This window comes from Sturnira hondurensis, unplaced genomic scaffold, assembly GCF_014824575.4.
Source record: "Sturnira hondurensis isolate 20B ecotype Veracruz unplaced genomic scaffold, ASM1482457v3 Scaffold0004136, whole genome shotgun sequence".
In the NCBI taxonomy this organism is placed as follows: domain Eukaryota; kingdom Metazoa; phylum Chordata; class Mammalia; order Chiroptera; family Phyllostomidae; genus Sturnira; species Sturnira hondurensis.
Window position 1 is genome coordinate 5,386,888 of NW_028076767.1, and position 22,280 is coordinate 5,409,167.

General features: G+C 36.0%; 1 protein-coding gene across 1 annotated transcript in view; it reads left to right on the forward strand.

Moving 5' to 3' along the window:
- CATSPERT (catsper channel auxiliary subunit tau) overlaps positions 1–22,280 on the forward strand; it is an 80,054-nt gene that overhangs the window by 7,782 nt on the left and 49,992 nt on the right. The window contains exons 2-5 of the mRNA XM_037044685.1: positions 3,430–3,516; positions 6,685–6,736; positions 8,236–8,396; positions 14,258–14,380. Of these exons, the coding sequence (XP_036900580.1) occupies positions 3,430–3,516; positions 6,685–6,736; positions 8,236–8,396; positions 14,258–14,380 (423 nt within the window). The remainder of the gene's footprint in view (positions 1–3,429; positions 3,517–6,684; positions 6,737–8,235; positions 8,397–14,257; positions 14,381–22,280) is intronic.

The window sequence follows — 22,280 nt, forward strand, 5'->3', positions numbered from 1 at the left end:
GCAACATGCAAAAAAAAATAGAAATAGATTACAGTTTGTCCTTGTGCGCAAACAATTCAAAATGGATCAAAGACCTAAATATATGATCTGAAACAAAAAATTACATAGAAGAAAACATAGGTTAATACCTATGTACTTATGGACATTGGTCTGAGAGAAGATTTTATGTATTTGACTCCAAAGGCAAGGGAAGTAAAGGCAAAAATAAATGAATAAGACTACTTCAAACTAAATTGCTGGCAGCACAGCAAAAGAAACTGCCGACAAACAAAAAGGCAACCCACCAAATAGGAGAAGATATTAGCAAAAAACAGCTCTGACAAAGGGTTAATATCCAAAATATATAAAGAACTCATACAACTCAACACCAAACAAATAATGCGTGGTTGACTCTCTCAAATAATCACTCTCACGTGGCCCCCACTGGGGACCTGGCCTGCAACCCAGGCATGTGCACTGGGAATTGAACCAGTGACCTTTTGGTTCACAGCCTGCACTCAATCCACTGAGCTATACCAGCCAGGGCTCCATGAAATTTTTCATGGTCAATTTTCATCTACTGATAAAGTAGACTAAATGGTCTACTACTTAAACTCATATAATTGCTCAATCCAGCTAACTAGCAAACACAATGCCCTGAAAGCATGAGGGCATTCATATGAAGCCCTCTGAGCATGAAACTCACACTTTTCTTCAGATTATTTGTACACTGCTTACAGTCAGCTGTATATGCATACTTTTTTACTTGTTAAAGAAAAGTGCTAAATTCTGATATTTTCTCTTGCTACTCTAGGGGATAATCCTTGGGCCTTGCTATGAGCATCCTTATTTGGGGGGGGGGCAGAGGGTGAAAAGAATCCATTGCTCTTGAGCTTAGGCAGGGAAAAAGAGGATTAAAACAGATCTTTTTTAGAGTTAGTAACTCCAGGTACCTGTAGCTTGCACAATGAATGGCAAGATCTGGCTATTCAAATCAGTTACTCTTTTCCCATGAAGAGGATCTGCGTTGGGCAAAGAAAGAGTAAAAACAAACTTCTCTCTTCTCGGCAATTAATTTTCTTACAGTGAAACTGTAATTGTTTTTCCACCTGCCTGTCTTCAACACTAGACTGAATTTCTTAAAGACAGGAACACTTCAAGCCAGAATCAGCACAATGCCAGGCAAACAGTTATAAAAGATGCATAGTGTAAAGATAGTGAGGTATCCATTAGGGCCAGGAAGTAGGGTTTTCCTAGGGAAAGGTAAGCATGTAGCTAGTGGTTTTCAAAGAAAACTGTGGAATGGAGGAGAGTGGGTCAAAAAGGTCACTAGAAAAGAAGTGCAAAACACTGAGTGAATGTACAGACTTTTTAATAGATGTGCCAAGGGACTTCTATTCAGGATATGGCCAAAAGTGACAGAGATAATAGCAGAATTAACTAAAATCAAAATTCTCAGGCTCAGGGGAAATTCTAGGTGGTGTCAGAAGGATATGAGACTGATTTATGGAACTTTTGTTCAAAGTTCTAATAGAATTTTGGCAAATAATTGGTTAGCTCATGCTGCTCTCATTGAAGAGCTCTTTTTTCAGGTGAGGAAGGAAAAGTAAAAAGGTAGTAAAATGAGGGGAAGGTGGAGTTTTTGCCAGTTTCTTAAGGATAAATTGAGCATCAGTATTTTAAAGGGTTTTTTTTTTTGTAATTTGAGTTTGTTAAGAAGATGTACATTCAAAAAAGTAATAAAAGCACATTCAAAGTAGATGTCCATGATAAGGTTATCAAAACTTTAGAAAGCACGAGGTTCCACATTTAATATACATATAATGTACCAGAGTTTGTTACTTTTGACAATTACAGTGTAGTAATTGTCACTCAGTTTTCTTAAAGTACAAATTAAATCATATACAGGGTGGGCAAAAGGAGATTTAAAGTTTTAAGTATGCAAAACACAGAATTTATTCTATTATTATTATTAATTATTGTATTATTTTCTATATACTTTTGCCCCACCCTGTATATAGAACACATTAAGCCAGCTAGATGCAACAATAACAAAATCATCCAAAATATATAAAAAAATTTTCAATACAACTAAGGCATCATATACTTTAAAACAAAAATTTCAGCATAACTAAGGATTACTCATATAGTGTAAAAATCAAACAGTGATTCTTGAAAGATATAACAAAGAATTTGGGGATGTTAATGTTTATAAATAAGGTCATGTTAATTCAAGTTCAGCAAAGGTTTGGGGTAAATATACTTTTTTTCAAGTTAGATTTTTAAAATTAAATTTATTAGAGTGACATTGGTTAATAGGATTGTCTAGGTTTCAAATGTACATTTCTGTGATACATTATCTGTGTATTGTATTGTATGCTCACTACCCAAAGTCGAATCTTCTTTCATCACCATATATTTTATTTTCTTTATTCTTTATTATCCCTACCCCCTTCCCTCTGATCACCATATTGTCTATGTCTGTGAGTTTGTTTTCCTTGTTCATTTGTGGCTTTCAGTTTCGTGTCCCACATATGAGTGAAATCCTGATTCTTAACTTTTTCTGTTTGATTTATTTCACTTAGCATTGTTTTTTCAAGATCCATTCATGATTTCGCAAATGGCAGCTTTTAAGTTATATTTTTAACTTTTTAAAGATTTTGTTTATTTATTTTTAGAGAGAGGGGATGGGAGGGAGAAAAATAGGGAGAAAAACATCAATGTGTGGTTGCCTCTCACATGGCCTCCCCTGGGGACCTTGCTGGCAACCCAGGCATGTGCCCTGACTGGGAATCGAACTGGTGGCCCTTTGGTTCTCAGCCTGTGCCCAGTCCACTGAGCCACACCATCCAGGGCTTAAGTTATGTTTTTAATTGGTAATTTTTTCTTATTCCCTTTGCCTCTCCCCTTCATCCTCCCTTCCCCTTTCTCTTTATTTTTAAAATCTATATTAAAATGTCTTACAGTTTTTAAAAGCTAACCATTGTGTGTAACAACTGGAGCTCTTAGAACGAAGTTAAATGGCAATCCACTGACAACTAAAATCCCCAAACCATCTGTTCATTGCTTCATTCTAGTACACTAACTATTACAAAGGATTAAATTCCAGTCCCTTCCTTGACTGATAAGTGAAAGAATATTGGGATAACTTGCAAGAAGAATCACTACACTTGTACCTAGTCCACATCAGATTAACTGGAATGTCATAATAATGGTCTTTTTTTTTAGTTAGCAAGAAGTCATTGTTTATGCTACTATGTACTTTTCCTTTGTTTCTCTGCTAACTTATTGATAAATTTATTGAGGGTAGAGATGAATTTTCTAATCATATCAACATCCCACTTCCTAATGTAATACCTAATACTTACTAGATACTCAGAAAATTGAAGTAAACTTTTAGTTATGGTCTTCCTTGCCTTCTAAAGTCTTCTTAATTTACTTACATTGTAGATGCTGAGAAAAACTCCTAAAGGTTCTGAAAGTAGTGAACTGAAAATAACACCTGGAACAGCAAATTTAGTGCCATTTGGGGATGTGGTATGTATGACTAATCCTTAACAAACCTGTACAAGTTATTTCTTATTTTACATTAAGACTAGTGAATGTTTATTATTTGGTAGTGGAAAAGTATGTATAAAAATGGTACTCTCTGATGATATATTCATCAGTTTTTCATTTCTATGAATCAAAAAAGCATTCTGATAATCAGTGAAATTATTCACAGAAGAGAAAACTTTCTATATTATTAGGGATTTCCGAATTCAAGTTACATAAGAATTACCTGAAATAATTTTTAAAAACATTGATTCTTGGGCTCAACCTAAGATCTGCTAACTTAGAATTTGAGAACAGGGCATAGGAATCAGTATTGTTATTGAGCTCTTCAGGTTATTGATTGTATTTATTGTCAGAGTTAGGAACCTTTGAACTATAGTTTGAAAATTGACCCTACACCTGTCTTTCATTCAAAATGCAATAAACCCCAGAAACAAAAATCAAACTCACACAAAAACACACAGGTAAGACCTAATATCTAGGCTGAGGACCAGAAAAATCTGTTTTCTCATTTGGGTGCTATAGAGCATAGGATATGAGGATCTGTGTACACTCAGAGCTGTCAGCTCTGAAAAAGAGCTGTGGTATACTGTGGTATTCTTTTATAGATATCTTTTTTCTCTGAACGCCGTGAGAATAGTGAATGGCTGCGAAATAAGAGTTTCTCTTATTCCTCTTCTCTAGCTCCTATCATGTACTAATACATTTTCTTGATTAAAGACCATGATTAATTTAACACCTCCCTTTGGGGGGAAATAGTAAAGCTATATTAATGTATACATTTTTGTTTTTACAAAACGATCATGGTGTGCACTTATCTATTTAATCATGTAACTTTTTCTTTCTTATATCACAATCAAAGTTGATGTATAAGTCTCCACTGTTGGAATCTAAGCTTACAAGTGATTCTTTGAAATCATTTTTTTGTCCAAAGCAACTATGCACGTCATTATGTTGACATACCAATTCCTGTAATCCATACTCTTGAATATGACTTCTATGACTTTTTAGAACTGACATTTTGAAAACATTCTGGTTTCACTCATATTTTCTAACTTCATAGTTTGTATTTTTTTATTTGAATTACATGTTGCTAGATTGAAAAAGCTTCTCTTAAAGGTCCACTGGAAGTTTTTTTAAAGATTTTATTTATTTATTTCCAGAGAGAGGAGGAAGGGGAAGGGAGAAAGAAAGGGAGAGGAACATCAATGTGTGGTTACTTCTCGTGTTCCCCCAACTGGAGACCGAGCCCACAACCCAGGCCTGTGCCCTGACTGGGAATCGAACCAGCAATCCTTTTGTTCCCAGATTGGCATTCCACTCACTGAGCCACACCAGCGAGGGCTCCACTGAAGGTTTTTGACAGATATTTGGCATGTGACTGATAACTCCTCCCAGTGCAGGATTCAGTCTCACCATTTTCTCTTTGAAAGTTCTATGATTTATTATGATGTATTTGGCAGGGTTTGCACATATGTAAACAATAATTACATCACTACCCACTACTCATGTTTCTGATAGTTACATCTTATTTTAAGAAAAAAATGTGAAAAAGCTGTGCCCTAAAATTGGTCACAGAAAAGTGCTTTTGTGAATAGCTTTCTGGTTGCTTTCCTGTTTTAAATGCCTGTTTGAGACTGTTTGGGGGTGAAGATATTGACATGGTTATTGCTTTGGGCTGCAGGTGGGTCTCAGATTCTGTGGCAATATTTGTTATCTACAGTCTATGAATAGTTGTTATTATATTTTCCAGTGTTAAATCTTTTTCTATAATTGAATAGAAATTCTCTTTTCTATATTATATGGATATATTGTGTAAAAGTATAAGGAGCTATTGAACTATAAAGAAAATTAAGGTTGTTGCCCATGGCTTCATGTCAAGATACTTGGCAGGCGGGCAGTGATTTGCAGTGTATAGAATGACACAATGCAAAATTAGAACAGAAAGCTATACTTTCTTGTTCTATCCTCCTATGTATAACCTGGTTTTAAGAAATAAACAATGATTTATGGAATCACCTATGGCAATACCATTTAAAGTGGTATTGCCTATTATACAACCCTCCCAGACTGTATAATAGGCATTACTCCCCCCAACTTTGAATTTGAAAATCTTTCAAATTCTTTCCTTTACCCTAATATTTCATACCTATGTTTCCTTAAGAAGTAGACCATAATATTTTCTTCTTTAGGATTTCATCATTCAGATACAGTATTCTTTTAATTAAATAGTGAATGCAAACCTCTTTTTCTGTATTGTTATCAGAACAATTATTTTGAAAAATATTGTTGGGCCATTTATTTTGTTTCATAATGTTTAATATAATATTGCTGTTACTTTTACTCTTTAAAAAACAATGAACATGACTAAACATATTTGGCTAATATTGCATATTACTTTTAAGTGTTTCTGTATTCACTGTATATTTAATTTTATGGTTAAACACAAGACACAATTTTCTCTAACATTTAGAAATACCTTGTATGAGAGAAAATGAATATTTCACAGTCCTTGGCATATTATAGTCAATGAATGATCGTTGAATGAATAAAGTGGTTTTAAGATACTGGATAAAAAAGCTTTTCTCAAGGAAGGCATATTTCTTTTTTTTTCAGTTTTATGCATTTATTTTTAGAGAGAGGAGAAGGGAGAGAGGAAGAGAGGGAGAGAAACATCAATGTGTGGTTGCCCTTAATGTGTCCCCTACTGGGGACCTGGCCCAAGACCCAGGCATGTGCCCTGACTAGGAATCGAACTGGCAACGCTTGGTTTGCAGTCTGGTGCTCACTCCACTGAGCCACACCAGCCAGGCCTATATTTCTTATTATTATATGTAAAATGGTACATTTTACCTCTTCTAACCTAATATAAAATATAAATACTTCAAAGAGTGATTACTGGATTTTGGTTGGTAATGAACTATTGTATTCCTTTATAGTCTTGTTCATTTTAGGTTTGTTTTAAACAAATCCTACCTATTTTTCTTCTGTATTTCTGCTTTCTTATATTTTCCAATCATTAGATATTTATAATGAGAAAGACTAACAAAGTGGAAGTTTTAAAAAAATATGTAGTTTGTTGTAGAGTAAAGTGGAAGAAAAGTTAACTTAAAAAATTCATTCACTATGTTTTTATTTTGATTGTTGTAGGTTGGCTGTCTGGCTATTCATCTAAAGAGCTGCAGACATTTTGCACCTCAGAGTATCCTTTTTTCAAAATTTAAGAACTATGCTATGATCATGAATCACTATTTCATTCTTACATGCTACTGCATTACAAGACACTGTTTTAAGACTTAATGGCTTCAAACATTTACTATTTCATTATTAATCACTATCTGTGCATTCACTAGGTAGTACTTCTGCTTCATTATGACCACGGAGGTTCAGAAAAGCTGGAATATCTGAAGTGGCTCATTTATATGTCTGGTGCTTTAGTAAGACTGCCTGGAAAACTGGGCTCAGAGGGTGTACTGACATGGTGGGTGGACCTTTCTCACTTTCCATGTAGTCCCAGGGTCTGGACTTTTATTCTTTTTTCTGTATTCATTTAAATTTTAAAAATATATTACATTAAAGTATTATTTATTTTTAGGTGTGGTTGTTAGTAACTGTGAGTCTGCTGTCCTTTCACTGTTCATATTTTTTTATCTTCCTTTTCTTAGCTGTCCTCTTGGTTTGCTTTTGTTTTAGGTGTTAAATATAATTTATTTTTATTACTGAAGTTTTTGGTGTCCCTTTAAATTTTGCACCCTGGCTGATGTCTCTCTGACCCTATCCTAGTTCCTGCCTTGGTCATGTCTGTTGCGTGTTAGAGCAGTCACAGGTCCGGGCGAGATTCAAGAACAGAGGAAAATAAACTCCACTCTATGATGTGGAGAGTGATAAAAGATTTCAGCTATCTGTCACCCACCTCGGTCACCATATAAGTTAAGGGAAAACTATGTACCTTCTTAGAATATATAATACTAATTTATTTATCCATAGTAACAACTATGCTTTTCTTAAACATTATTTAAAGGATTTATTTGTCTCAGGACCTTCAAATAAGCTTCCTACCTATTATTAGATTTATCATGGCATTAACCCAGTCTCAATTTGAAGACTTGGTGTTTCTTTTTTATATAAATTAATTAGTGAAAAGAATTCTATATGAAGAGATTATTAAAGATAATTAGTTAAATCATAAAAACAAAATTGTTTGAATGCATAGAGTGCTATGAAAGGTAAAAATGTGGGCCAATATAGTATAAGTGAAGTACGTAGTGAAGTAAGTTAGAGTAGAATGCTGCTTTAAATTTTGTTGTCTTAAAATTAAAAATGAATTATCTTCAAATGACATATTTTTGATGTTCTATATAATTATACTTAGAAAAAATCTTCAACTTATATTGTAAATGTTGATTCACCTTAAATATAGAAAAATTGCAAAAGATTTATAATGGGAATGTGAGGATAAAAATATGAGAATTGCTCTAAGGACGAACAGCCTTTTCCTACTTATATTGTAGCTAACTGAATTGATGGGCAAAAATACATTTCTAATGAACTTTTTCATTATTTAACATGCTCTACAATTACCTGTCTATTTATTTGGTTGATTCTTAGGTTTTGGCCTGCATTGTTTAATGGATTAATTTTATAATGTGCTATTGTGTAATTACAACAAAATTTGCTTCCTAAATACCTATGTATTTTCAGTCAACTTACAGCATTACAATAATTTCTGCATTCGCATCTTCATAAACAATGTTGTCAAATGTACAAAAATGTATAGCTTGCTACATCAAAACACACAATTTAGCAATGATAAAAAGAAAACTACAGTTAAGTTTGATGAAGTGAAGTATTTTTCTGTACAGGTAATGTTAATGTTTTCTTCTAGATATAAGAATGGATTTGTTTAAAATATTCTAATTAATTGTATCTTTGGGGGGGCATAGGAAAGAAACAAACGCAGTACCTTTTTACTTGATATTTTACAGTATTCCATTTATGTATTTTAAACTAATTAATGTTCTTTTGAAAAAATGAAGAGCTTACTGGAAAAAGCACACTCTTGTTGGTCTTTTCCGCTGAGATCTTACTGTCTAGTTTGTCACACATGCATTTTTTTCTGGCTTGCTCTTTCTTTCTCATCTACCATCTCCACCTCAGCTTAGTCAGTTTGGACTGCTATAACAAACTACTGTAGATTGGGGGCTTAAACAACAAATGCTTATTTCTCACTTTTCTGAAGAAGGGGAAACAAGATCAAGGTACTGGAGGATCCAGGGTCTGGTGAAAGCCTGCTTCCTAGTTTGCCTATGGCCATCTTCCTATTGTTATAGTGATATGGCAGAGAGCAAAGAGAGATCATCTTTTTCTCTGTGTCTTCTTCTAAGGGCACTAATCAAATTACCGAGGGTTCTACCCTCATGGATTAATTACCTCCCAAACACCCAACCTACAAATAATGTCACATTGGGAATTTAGGATTCAACGAATAAATATTGAAGGGACACAGACATTCAATTTGTTGTACACCACTTCTTTTTTCTCATCTCCCCATTCCCTCTATCCTTTTTTCTCATATAAAATCTTTCCAATTATTTTTCCATGGATTAATCTCTTCAGGCCTTATAACAATCCCCCTAATATATGCACTCTCATTAGTATCAACAAAATGAAAGCACAATCTACAAAATGGGAGAAAATATTTGTAAATCATATATCTGATAGGACACTAGTATCCAAATCTATATAAATAATAAAGAACTCATGCAATTTAACAAAAAATAACCCAATTAAAAAATGGGCAGAAACTTCTGGCCAAGATGGAGGAGTAGAAGATAGACTTTGGATCCTCACACAACAAAAAGAACAGCAACAACAAATTTAAAACAAAAAAATGACCATAATTACCAGAAAATCAAACTGTATGGAAGTCTGACAACCAAGGAGTTAAAGAAAAAAACATTCATTCAGACTTGCAGGAGGATTGGAGAAAGGCAGCTGGGGCAGAGAGGAAATGCAGCAAGGTGGTGGCTAGGGGACTGGGGCAGGAGAGGGGCAGCTGCAGGACTGTGCAGTCCCACATTTGCATGCAGTTACACCAGGAGGAACAACTGGGGAGTGAGATAGACCATGCAACCCAAGGGTCCAGTCCAGGGAAATAAAGCCTCAAAACCTCTGACCATAAAAACCTGTGGGTGTTGAGGCAGCAGGAAAAACTCCCAGCCTCACAGGAGAGTTTGTTGGAGAGATTCACAGGATCCTAGGAGGTACACAAACCCACCCACCTAGGAATCAACATGAGGAGGGCCCAGTGTGCTTGTGGGTGGTGGGGGAGAAGTGACTAAAAGCTAGCCCAGAGCGCAGTAAGCAACATCGTTCCCTCTAGGACCCCTCTCCAACATATAGTACCATGGCAACAAAGTGGGTTGGCCTGCCCTGGCAAATACCTAAGGCTCCTTCCCTTACTATGTAACAGATGCACTGAGAAAAAACAATGGCCCAAATGAAAGAACAGATCAAAGCTCCAAAAGGAGAACAAAGCGAGGAAGAGATAGCCAACTTACTAGATGCAGGGTTCAAAACACTGGTAATCAGGATGCTCACAGAAATGGTTGAGTATGGTCACAAAATAGAGGAAGAAGTGAAGGCTATGCAAAGTGAAATGAAGGAAAATGAAGGGAACCAACAGTGACAGGGAGGAAACCAGAACTCAAATCAATGGTTTGGACCAGAAGGAAGAAATACACAATCAACCAGAACAGAATGAGAAACAAGAATTCAGGAAAATGAGGAGAGGCTTAGGAACCTCCAGGACAATTTTAAGTGTCTGACATCCAAATCATAGGGGTGCCAAGGGGAAGAGGATGAGCAAGGAATTGAAAACTTACTTGAAAAAATAATGCAGGAGAACTTCCCCAATCTGGCAGGAAAAAAAAAATAGAGGACTAGGAAGTCCAGGAAACTCAGAAAGTCCCAAAGAAGCTGGACCCAAGGAAGCACACACCAAGGCACATGATAATTACAGTACCGGAGATTGACAATAAGGAGAGAATCTTAAAAGCAGCAAGAGAAAAGGAGATGGTTACCTACAAAGGAGTTCCCATCAGACTATCAGCTGATTTCTCAAACCTTGCAGGCAAGCAAAGATTGGAGAGAAGTATTCAAAGTCATGAAAGGTAAAGACCTACATCCAAGATTACTCTATCCAGCAAAGCTCTCATTTGGAATGGAAGGGCAGATAAAGTGCTTCCCAGATACACTCAAGTTAAAGGAGTTCATCATCACCAACCCCTTATTATATGAAATGTTAAAGGGACTTATCTAAGAAAAAGATGATGATCAAAAATAGGAACAGTAAAATGACACCAAACCCACAACTATCAACAACTGAACCTAAGAAATACAAAACCAAAAACAAACTAAGCAAACAGCTAGAATAGGAACAGAATCAGATATGGAGATGACATGGAGGGTTATCAGCAGGGAAGGGAGGGGAGAGAATGGGAGAAAAGGTACAGGGAAGAAGAAGCATAATTGGTAGGTATAAAATAGACAAGGGGAGGTTAAGAACAGTAAGGGAAATGAAGCCGAAGAACTTAAGTGTATGACCCATGGACACGAACTAAGGTGGGAGAATGCTGATAGGAGGGGAGATACAGGATGGAGGGGAATAAAGGGGAGAAAAAATGGGACAACTGTAATAGCAAATCAATATTTTTCAATCAATGAAATATATTGAAAAATGGGCAGAGGATCTGAATAGACATTTTTCCAGAGAAGACATCCAAATGGCCAATGTGTACATGAGAAGGTGATCATCATCAGTAATGATCAGGGAAAAGCAAATCAAAACCATAGATATCACCTCACACCTGTTAAAATGGTTGTGATCTAAAAAACAAGAAATGGCAAGCATTGGCAAGGATGTGGAGAAAACAGAACTCTTGAGCACTATTAGCACGAATGTTAGTTGGTACAACCACTGTGGAAAACAGTATGGAGGTTCCTCAAAAAAATTAAAAATAGAGTTACCATAGGATCCAGTAACTCTACTTGTAGGTTTTTATTCAAGGAAAACAAAATTATTATCGGGAAAAGATATCTATACCCCCGTGTTCATTGTAGCATTTTTTACAAGAGCCAATACATGGGGGAAAAAACAAAAGATACGTGCCATCCACAGATGAATGCATTTAAACAATTTAAAAAATGAAATGTTATTCAGTCACAAAAAGAAGGAACTCCTGCCCTTTGCAACAACATGGATGGACTTTGAGGACATTATGCTAAGTGAAATGAATTAGAGAAAGGCAAATACTCCATGATCTCACATAAATGTGGAATCTAAACAAAAATTCCTAAACCTCACTATGTTCTCACTCAGAGAACAGATTGGTGGTTGCCACAGGTGGAGTTTTGAGGGTGGGTGAAATGGGTGAAGGTGGGGGCAATGTACAAACTTCCAGTTATAAAATACTGGGTTGGCCAAAAAGTCCGTTTATTTTTTCCATAAAATAAAAGACACAGTTTTCATTTTCACAAGTTTATTGATTTGGTTATTTTGAGTATGTGAACTATCTCCTGTGTAGTATAATGTTGATTATTCTCAGTTAATGTCTTGATTTGATCACCATCAACTTCAGCTGGCCTACCCAACTGTGGAGCATTGTCCAACTAGGAATCTACAGCATGAAACTTTGGAAACCATTTTTGACACATTCGATCAGTTACAACACCTTCTCCATACACCGAACAAATCTATTTTTTTTTTCATTTCTATTGCACTTTTACCTTTCTTGAAATAATAAAGCATAATATGCCAAAACTGTTTCTTATCTTCTTCCACCTTCAGTATTAAAATGGCTACACAAAAATTCACCAATTTTGATGTTTTTTTAAATGCACACTAATATGACAGCTGCCACAGTACAATCTAACAAAATTGTTTGGAATGAAGTTAAAGAAAACATAAGAGCTACTAGGACCATCTTACAAATGAACTTTTTTGCCAATCCAATAAATATGTTTTGGATATCTGATGTGTGGCATGGTGACATAGTTGTTAATACTGTATTGTATATTTGAAAGTTGCTAAAAGAGTAGATCTTAAAAGTTCTCATCCAAGAAAAAAATTATAGCTGTGCGGTGGTGGATGTTAAGTAAACTTATTGTAATACTCTTTTTGCAATATATACAAATATCAAATTATTATGTTATACACCTAAAAGTAATGCTCTGTTATATGTCAGTTATATCTCACATAAATTTTTTAAAATACACTTAGAATTTTGGGGTGGGCAGGCATAAAATTTCTTTCTTATAAGCTAGAGTGTATGGACTTTTTTAAAAAAGATTTAATTTATTTATTTGTAGAGAGAGGGGAAGGGAGGAAGAGAGAGAGAAAGGGAGTGACAAAGATGGAGAAATGGTTACCTCTTGCATGCCCACAACCAGGGACCTGGCCAGCAACCCAGGCATGTGCCCTGCTTGGGAATTAAACTGGCAACCCTTCAGTTTATGGGACGATGCCCAGTCGTCCCAGTCAGGGCCACACCAGTCAGGGCAAGAGTGTATGAATTTTAAAGGTGATGTCAATATGGTACTGTATTAAAGATTTCAAATTTCCAAGTTGAGACAATGGTGTACATTTTATCAAAAAGTTAAAGAAAAAAGACTGAAATGGATGTTGGGTATCTTTTGGTATTGGATGTTTGGATTACCTAGATTATTTGGATTGGATTGGATATTGGATTACCTTTTATATTACATTTTCAGTAGAGTATTGAAGCCAAACTTCTGAGTAGAGTTTAAAGAGAGAATGTAAGCATAGGTGTTTCAAAAAGACTGTAAATGACATTAGACATAAACAAGATCCTGATTTTTATTGGCATTAGGGTATATGTGATTCTGAGATTGAAAAGTATAAGGTTAATAACATGAAAACTAATCATTAGATATGCACGTAATATAATATAGCTTATGGATGTACAAGGTCTGTCCGGAAAGTATCCAGCCATGTACTTTTGAAAATGGAGACGTTTATTGAAGAAGATGCAAGATACAAGAAACATTGTATATAGGATAATGATGTCTCAGACCCCTTCAAAGTAGGCACCCTGGGACCTCACACAGTTTCCCCAATCACCATCAGCTGCCCCCTCATATTTTCCTGAATCTCATCAATAGTCTGAAATCTCTTCCCTTTCAAAGGTGATTTTACTTTTGAGAAAAGCTGGAAGTCAAAGAGCACCAAATCTGGGCTCTATGGGTGCTGAGTGACCTGGGTGATTTGATGTTTCACAAAAAAACTCTGCAAGAGACATGATGCATGCGAGAACACATTGTCATGATGCCAACACCAGATGCCCATAGCTGCAGCCTTCTGAATCATCTGAATAGTTTCCATGGAGGAATGTTCAAGTTCAAAGCAAAATCTGATGCAGATTCATTGCTCTGCTCACTCAGTCATTTCGAATGCAATGGCCACACAGTACACATGCTCACTCAATAGCATCTTTCTCCCTGACTAGTACAGTGAAGTCATCACTGTCCACTCATGCACATTCCAGTCCACTCTCCTTGGCTGCCAGGTTATATTGATGTCACACAAACCATTCTCATTATAGTAACAATGGCTAGACCTTTTCCAGATAGATCCTGTATTCAGAAATTATATACGAAATTCTTACTGAAAATTTAATGCTTTTTTATATGTATTTGAATCAAGGTTCCCAGACGTCAAGATGATGTGCGAAATAATATTTACTTGGATCTAATGCAGTGTGACAATGAAAACAGTTATAATTTCATGTTAGGGAGTGTCCAGATACACCTTTATGAAATAATTCAGGTATGTATCAAAATAATTTTATTTGGTATCATATTATCCAATTGGTGTTTATTGTTAAGGCTTATCTATACCTGATGGATTCCTTTAATTTATTATCTGGTTTCAAACTCATGTGCTCAAGAAACAATATCTGCCTCTGGCTATTAAAAAAAAGATTTGGTTTATAACAACATAATGTTTTTGAAAATTTATTTTCTGGAAGGTCAATGATACAACCTGAAAGACTAAGGATGTTTTATTATGTTTTCTGAAATGCTTTAAAACAAGACCCCAAAACACAAACCCTATCTATTAGTTGGCAGCATAAATTTCAATTCTTTCTCCTTAGCTGGGCTGCTTGTTCTCTGCCCCGTGCAGTGTCATTTAGGGCTCACACGAAGTTTTGGGCAGAGTTTATACACAGATTTTGTGATTCCTTCTCTCTTGCTTTCTCTTTCCTAGGAGTGTTCCCCACTCCCCCCATTACAAAGAAATACCCATATTTTCTTTGGGTAATAAAGAAAAACCCATGAATTTTTTTGTAATCTTCAAAAAAAAGAGAGACCATGGGAAAGAAAAATGAAGCTTTTTACTATTAAACAGAAGAATGCCAGCTCATAAATGTAGAAGGAATAATATAATTACAAATTCAGCATTTTTGCAACATTTTATAGTGAATAATGATTCAGTCTCAAGCTAGTGATGGTACTAAAAACATTAGGTAAAAGGTGCTCGGAGAATAAGGTATTTGCATGGTGCTATAGTAAGAGCCCACAGATTATTACAAAGTGGAAAATAATCCTGTACAATAGAAATATGTGGTTGTTACCATTTTAACCAAGAGCTTGGAAAACTTAATAACTAAGGTGGTTCAATATGTTGTACACATCCTATGAATTATTCTCATAAAAAATGTTTAACCCAAGTTTAACCCACCTGAGTATAGACCTAACTTTTAGGGGATAGGGAAAAAGTTAAATAATGCCATGATGACATGATAAGGTAAATACATAATGTGACAAATACCAAATTTGCTTCTTCGAAAAGCTAAGGTCATTGAAAAAACAAAAATGTTGTATCTCTAGATTAAAAGAGATACAACAACTTTGAGTACATGTTTGAAAAAGTTACAAAAGACATTCTTGTGAAAATTGGGAAATCTTAAATATATACTGAATATTAGATGAAATTCTAAAATTGTTAATTTTCTAAAATATGATACTAATATTGTGGTAATGTAGAAGGGTATCTTTATTTTATTATTTTTAAAAATTTTAATATAAATTAATTATGCTATTACAATTTGTTGTTATTCCATATTTTTTTCCTTGTTTTTATTCCCCTCCACCCTGCACACCCCCTCCCACCAGCATCCCTCCACCTTAGTTCATGTCCATGGGTCATACACTTAAGTTCTTTGACTTCTCCATTTCTCATACTATTCTTACCCTCCCCCTGCCTATTTTGTACCTACCAATTATGCTTCTTCTTCCCTGTACCATTCCCACAATTGCCTGCCCTCCCCTTCCCTGGTGATAACCCTTCATGTGATCTCCATTTCTGTGATTCTGTTCTTGTTCTAGCTGTTTGCTTAGTTTGTTTTTGGTTTTGTATTTCTTAGGTTCAGTTGTTGATAGTTGTGGGTTTGGTGTCATTTTACTGTTCCTATTTTTGATCATCATCTTTTTCTTAGATAAGTCCCTTTAACATTTCATATAATAAGGGGTTGGTGATGATGAACTCCTTTAACTTGAGTGTATCTGGGAAGCACTTTATCTGCCCTTCCATTCCAAATGAGAGCTTTGCTGGATAGAGTAATCTTGGATGTAGGTCTTTACCTTTCATGACTTTGAATATTTCTCTCCAATCTTTGCTTGCCTGCAAGGTTTGAGAAATCAGCTGATAGTCTGATGGGAACTCCTTTGTAGGTAACCATCTCCTTTTCTCTTGCTGCTTTTAAGATTCTCTCCTTATTGTCAATCTCCGGTACTGTAATTATCATGTGCCTTGGTGTGTGCTTCCTTGGGTCCAGCTTCTTTGGGTTTCAGCTTCTTCTTCTTCTTCTTCTGAGTTTCCTGGACTTCCTAGTCCTCTATTTTTTTTCCCTGCCAGATTGGGGAAGTTCTCCTGCATTATTTTTTCAAGTAAGTTTTCAATTCCTTGCTCATCCTCTTCCCCCTGGCACCCCTATGATTTGGATGTCAGACACTTAAAATTGTCCTGGAGGTTCCTAAGCCTCTCCTCATTTTCCTGAATTCTTGTTTCTCATTCTGTTCTGGTTGATTGTGTATTTCTTCCTTCTGGTCCAAACCATTGATTTGAGTTCTGGTTTCCTCCCTGTCACTGTTGGTTCCCTTCATTTTCCTTCATTTCACTTTGCATAGCCTTCACTTCTTCCTCTATTTTGTGACCATACTCAACCATTTCTGTGAGCATCCTGATTACCAGTGTTTTGAACCCTGCATCTAGTAAGTTGGCTATCTCTTCCTCGCTTTGTTCTCCTTTTGGAGCTTTGATCTGTTCTTTCATTTGGGCCATTGTTTTTTCTCAGTGCATCTGTTACATAGTAAGGGAAGGAGCCTTAGGTATTTGCCAGGGCAGGCCAACCCACTTTGTTGCCATGGTACTATATGTTGGAGAGAGGTCCTAGAGGGAACGATGTTGCTCACTGCACTCTGGGCTAGCTTTTAGTCACTTCTCCCCCACCACCCACAAGCACACTGGGCCCTCCTCATGTTGATTCCTAGGTGGGTGGGTTTGTGTACCTCCTAGGATCCTGTGAATCTCTCCAACAAACTCTCCTGTGAGGCTGGGAGTTTTTCCTGCTGCCTCAACCCCCACAGCTTTTTATGGTCAGAGGTTTTGAGGCTTTATTTTCCTGAGCTGGAACCCTGGGTTACACAGTTTGGCTCACTTCCCAGTTGTTCCTCCTGGTTTATACACATGGGTATGTAGGACCGCCTGTTCACTAGTCTCCACCTGACCACGAGTCCTCTCTCCTCCAGCTGCCTATCTCTACCCCTTCTACCAGTCCGGATGAATGTTTCTTTTCTAATTCCTTTGTTGTCAGACTTCAAAACATTTCAATTTTCTGGCAGTTCTGGTCATTTTTTGTTTTTAAATTTGTTGTTGTCCTTGTGGTTGTGTGAAGAGGTAAAGGGTATCTACCTATGATATCCTTATTTTTACAGTATGCATGGTGACATTTAACATTTTGGAGTGAAGGGACATGATGGCTGCAACTTACGAATTGACAGTAAAAATATATATGTTTATAAATATATGTAAATGTGTATATACACACACACAGGTAAAGCAAATGTGGCAAAATGTCAAAACAGTTTTAACACTTCTTAAATTAAAATAATGTTTGAACATGTTTAATCCACGTGCAGGGTATATTGGCACTTATAGTTGTAGTCTTTTGAATGATCTATGTGTTTGAAAATTGTCACAGTAAGAATGCAGTGGGAAGTCCAATAGTTTTTCAACATGTTATCAAGAGGCATGAGATGAAGAAGAACAAATTGACTACTATGTAAGAGTAAGCAACTGAGTAAATAACAAGTTGGAAAGGTTGTGAAGAAAAAGGAACCCTCATTGACTGCTGCAGGGAATGCAGACTGGTATAGCCACTATAGAAAACAGTATAATGATTCCTCAAAAAATTAAAAATAGAGTAACCATATGACCCACTAATTCCTTTTCTGGGTATCTGCCTGAAAAACTCAAAAACATTTTCAAGAGGGCCCCCCCCCCAAACTGGAACTATCTTCTGGAGGCCCCTTGTAGCACAAGCTTCCCTAGCTAGGTGAGTGTTCTTGGAATCTATTTGTATCAGTGTACCAGCTGGCATTGTTGTGAGAGGCTGCGTTCACTTTCAGTTAAGTGTTTCTTGAAGACTTTCAACACATTTGCCCATTTCATGACTGCTGATTTGCGAGCACACTTACCACATCCTGCTGAGTGTTCAGCAGTTTTTGACCAAAAGACGGCATGAGGCCTCCCACTTCCTATTTACCTGATCTCACCTGGGGCAACTTTTTTTTTTCCTATATTAAAAAACATCCTCAAGGAAAATGTTTTGCTGATGTGGAAGAGGTGAAAACAACAAACAATAGAAGCATTAAAAAGCATCAAAATTGAGGTCAAAATTGTTTTGAGCGGTTGAAAAACATCTCAATTAGGTGTATTGCATCAAATGGAGAGTACTTTGAGGGTGACTGAAATTTGAACATGTAAGAATAAGTACACAATTTTTATAAATAAAAATTTATTTAAAATTTTATAAATTTTTAAAAAACATTTACAAAATTTTGGGGGGCCCCCAAATTTTGGGTCTTGGGGGTCCCCCTCATATTTGCAAGATATATGCATCCTTATGTTTATTGCAGCATTATTCATGCCAAAACATGAAGCCAACCAAAGTGTTCTTTGATAGAGGACTGGATAAAGAAGATGTAATATATATATATGCTGTGGAATACTACTCAGCCATAAGAAAAGATGAAATATTGTCATTTGTGACAACATGGATGGACCTTGAAAACATTATACTAAAACATTATACTAAGTCAGAAAAAGCTAAGAACGAAATTGTTTCACTTATATTTTGGATATAAAACTGAAACTCATTGACACAGACAACAATATGGTGGTTACCAGAGGGAAGAGGGACGGGGGGAAGGAGTGGACAGTGGCACAGCCAAATACATGGTGGCAGAAGATGGTTTGACTGTGGGTGTGGGCATGCGATGCAATGTACAGATCAGGTATTGTAGAAATGTAGACTTCAAGCCTACGTGGTCTTATTAACCTATGTCACTCCAATAAATTTAATTTTAAAAGAGTAAGCAACTGCGGATCCTCAGAAAAATTTGGGGAAGAAGACCTTAGAAATGACTAAAATTCCTTCTATTACATGGCAATTTAGGCATCAGAAAAATGTGACAATATTTATTAGTCACATTTTGTTGAAGGAGCTAGGACATTTTATGTGTAAACACTTCAGATTTATTTTTGTGAGGGCAAATTTTTTAAATGAAAAATAACACCTACCATCCCATAATTCTAGTAGAACCTTTCACTGATCAGAAGTTACTTTCAATTCTTTTCTGTAAGCATAAGGAGGAAAACAGAAAATACAAATAAAAAGAACCAAATACAAATTCTAGAACTGTAAAATTCAATATCTGAAATAAAAAATAACCTGATGGACTTTGCAGAATAGAGATATAAGAGGAAAACATATTCTTTTCTTTCTGATTTCTTTAAAATATATGACTATTCAGAAGAAAAACTATAACATTGTCTTGTAGGGTTTATAATATTTGTGAATGTAATGCATATGACAAGTACCACATAAAGGACAGGGAAGGGGGCTGGAGTATAAAGAATCTATAAAATTGCAAGATTTTTGTATTTCTCCCATGATTGTAAAATCCTCCAAAACTGTAGTCAAACATCACAATGAAGATACAGAATATTTTCATTTCTACAAGGGTATCTCATGTTTCCTCTTTATAGCTATACCTTCTTCTCTCCGACCCTTACCCCTCTGAACCCTTGGCAATCACTAACCTATTTTTCATTTCTGCAGTTTTCTAATTTCAAGAACGTTATATAAATGAAATCCTACAGTATATAACCTTCTAGGATTGGTGTGTTTCACTTAGCATACATAACTCTCTGGAGAGTCATCCAGGTTGCTGCATGTATTGAAAGTTTATCACTCCATTTTTGTTATTGAGTGATAGTCCATGGTGGAAGGTACCACAGTTTGATTAACCATTTGCCCACTGGAGGACATCTGGATTGTTTTTAGTTTGGGGTTGTTGTGAATAAAGCTGCTATAAACATTCATGTACAGGTTTTTGCATGAACATAAATATTCATTTCTCAGATAAATTTCTGGGTGGTAAGGTAGTTGCATGTATAGTTTTTAAGGAAGCTGCCAAACTGTTCTCCAGAGTGTCTGTGCCATTGTACATTCCTACCAGAACCATGTGAATGATTCAGTTTCTCAGCATCCTTATCAGTATTGCCATATTCTTTATTTTAGGTAATTTGATAGGTGCGTAGTGATATCTCATTGTGGTATTTGCAATTCCCTATTAGCTAATAACATTGAGCATATTTTTATGAGGATTTTTAAATTCATTCATTATTCCATGTCTCTTGAAATGTTTATTTAGTTACAACAAGATGCATAGGTACTGCACAGACTCTATCACAGCTGTATAGTAAAGGGTCAAGGGAAGTTTTGTTACTGTTCTAGTCAACAAATTTATATTGATCTATATGTTAGGTAAGCTTGAGCTATATCATTTGCTGTTTGAGTCGCATACAGGGATAGGTTAAAGACCTTCTGTTTTAGTTCTAGAACTACTAGATCAGTGGAAATCCTCATGGATACTGGTAAAACTTAGTTTTGGGGGGAAGTGGAAGGACCTGGTGACCAGACCAAAACTGCAGATCATGTTTGGAAGCACAATGATCTGCTCTGGTGTCCGTGGAGAGGACACGTGTTTATTTATAGCTACCAATTATTATTGACTGCTCTCTGAATATACTCAGCCTGATTATGGAGGACAAACACCTTGAACTGAATTAAACAAATCACATGATAGGTGTTGAATAGCTTTATTTAGAAAAATTGATCTGTGGCTTAAATCATTAATCCCTGTGTCCTTCCTATCCCTGATACATGTGGGGTTCCTTTGAGGTGTTGGGAGAAATCAGAAACATGAGCTAATTATTAAAGCTTAGAGTCCAATTAAAGCATATCAGTCAGTGTATTTGAGTTTATAATATTGCTGTATTGATTATAAAAGGAAAGGTGATTATCACATTTGGCATGCATTGTAGTATTATTTGTGCTTATTGGTTTGGCTCTATCATCCTTCCCAGACGAGCCTAAGATTAGGTGATAAATTCAACAGGCAAATTGATAGCCATTGTAATTATTTGATAAAGGTAATAGAGAATCCAAAGGTATGGAATATTGTTAGAGTAATGTCTCCTAAAGGATCACATCTTTCTGTATCCGTACCTTTGACTAGTCTATGGGTTTCCCCTCCCCACTAGGCTTAGCCATGAAACTTGCTTCGGGCAGAGCAGAGCCAAATTCAAGACAGGGACCCAAATAGTTCACTGTCATTCACTGAAACTCACCAGAGGAGCTGAGTGAATGCAAGCCTAAAACTCAGTGGATTTTGATGAGGTGTTCATTCAGAATGAATATTTTAGTAGGCTCCAATGAAGACTCAGTTGGGCAGATCTGTGTGGGATCTCCAGAAATAACTCAAATATTTTTACAGTAGTTTACTTTTATATGAGGAAGGTGAATCAGTAGGTTGAGATATTTGATCAAAAGCAGAGACAAAGAGTATAAAAGTGAAGAAGAAGGAGAAGGAGAAAAAGGCAGTCTTGAAACAGATATTTCCCCACCTCCACCTCCACCCCCATTTTGGAAAAGGGAAGTTATCAAGAAAAAGACGCTATAAAGAGTAGGTTGTCAGAATCATTGAGATAATCAATTTCAATTACTTATGAATTTCCAGAGAAACCTAGTGATTTTTATGTGAAGAACATATAGCAGATCCTCAAATAACATCATTTTGATATGATGTTGATGACGTACCATAGGAACCTAACTCTTGTTATATCAATTAGCCTATGGTAAAATTGGTATCATTATATGTCATTTGACTTAAAGATGCATATCCTATTGGCATTGAGTGAGGACTTGCTGTTTATGATATTCTAATTCTGTGTGATGTCTGCCATTGTAACTACCTGTAATTTCCCTTGCTGTGATGTCTTACCAGGAATTGAGAGGGCACATGTTAAATAGGTTCTCGTGGATTGTTATGTTTTGGGAGTGAAAGGAGTACAAAGGACATGGGAACCAGATACCAAT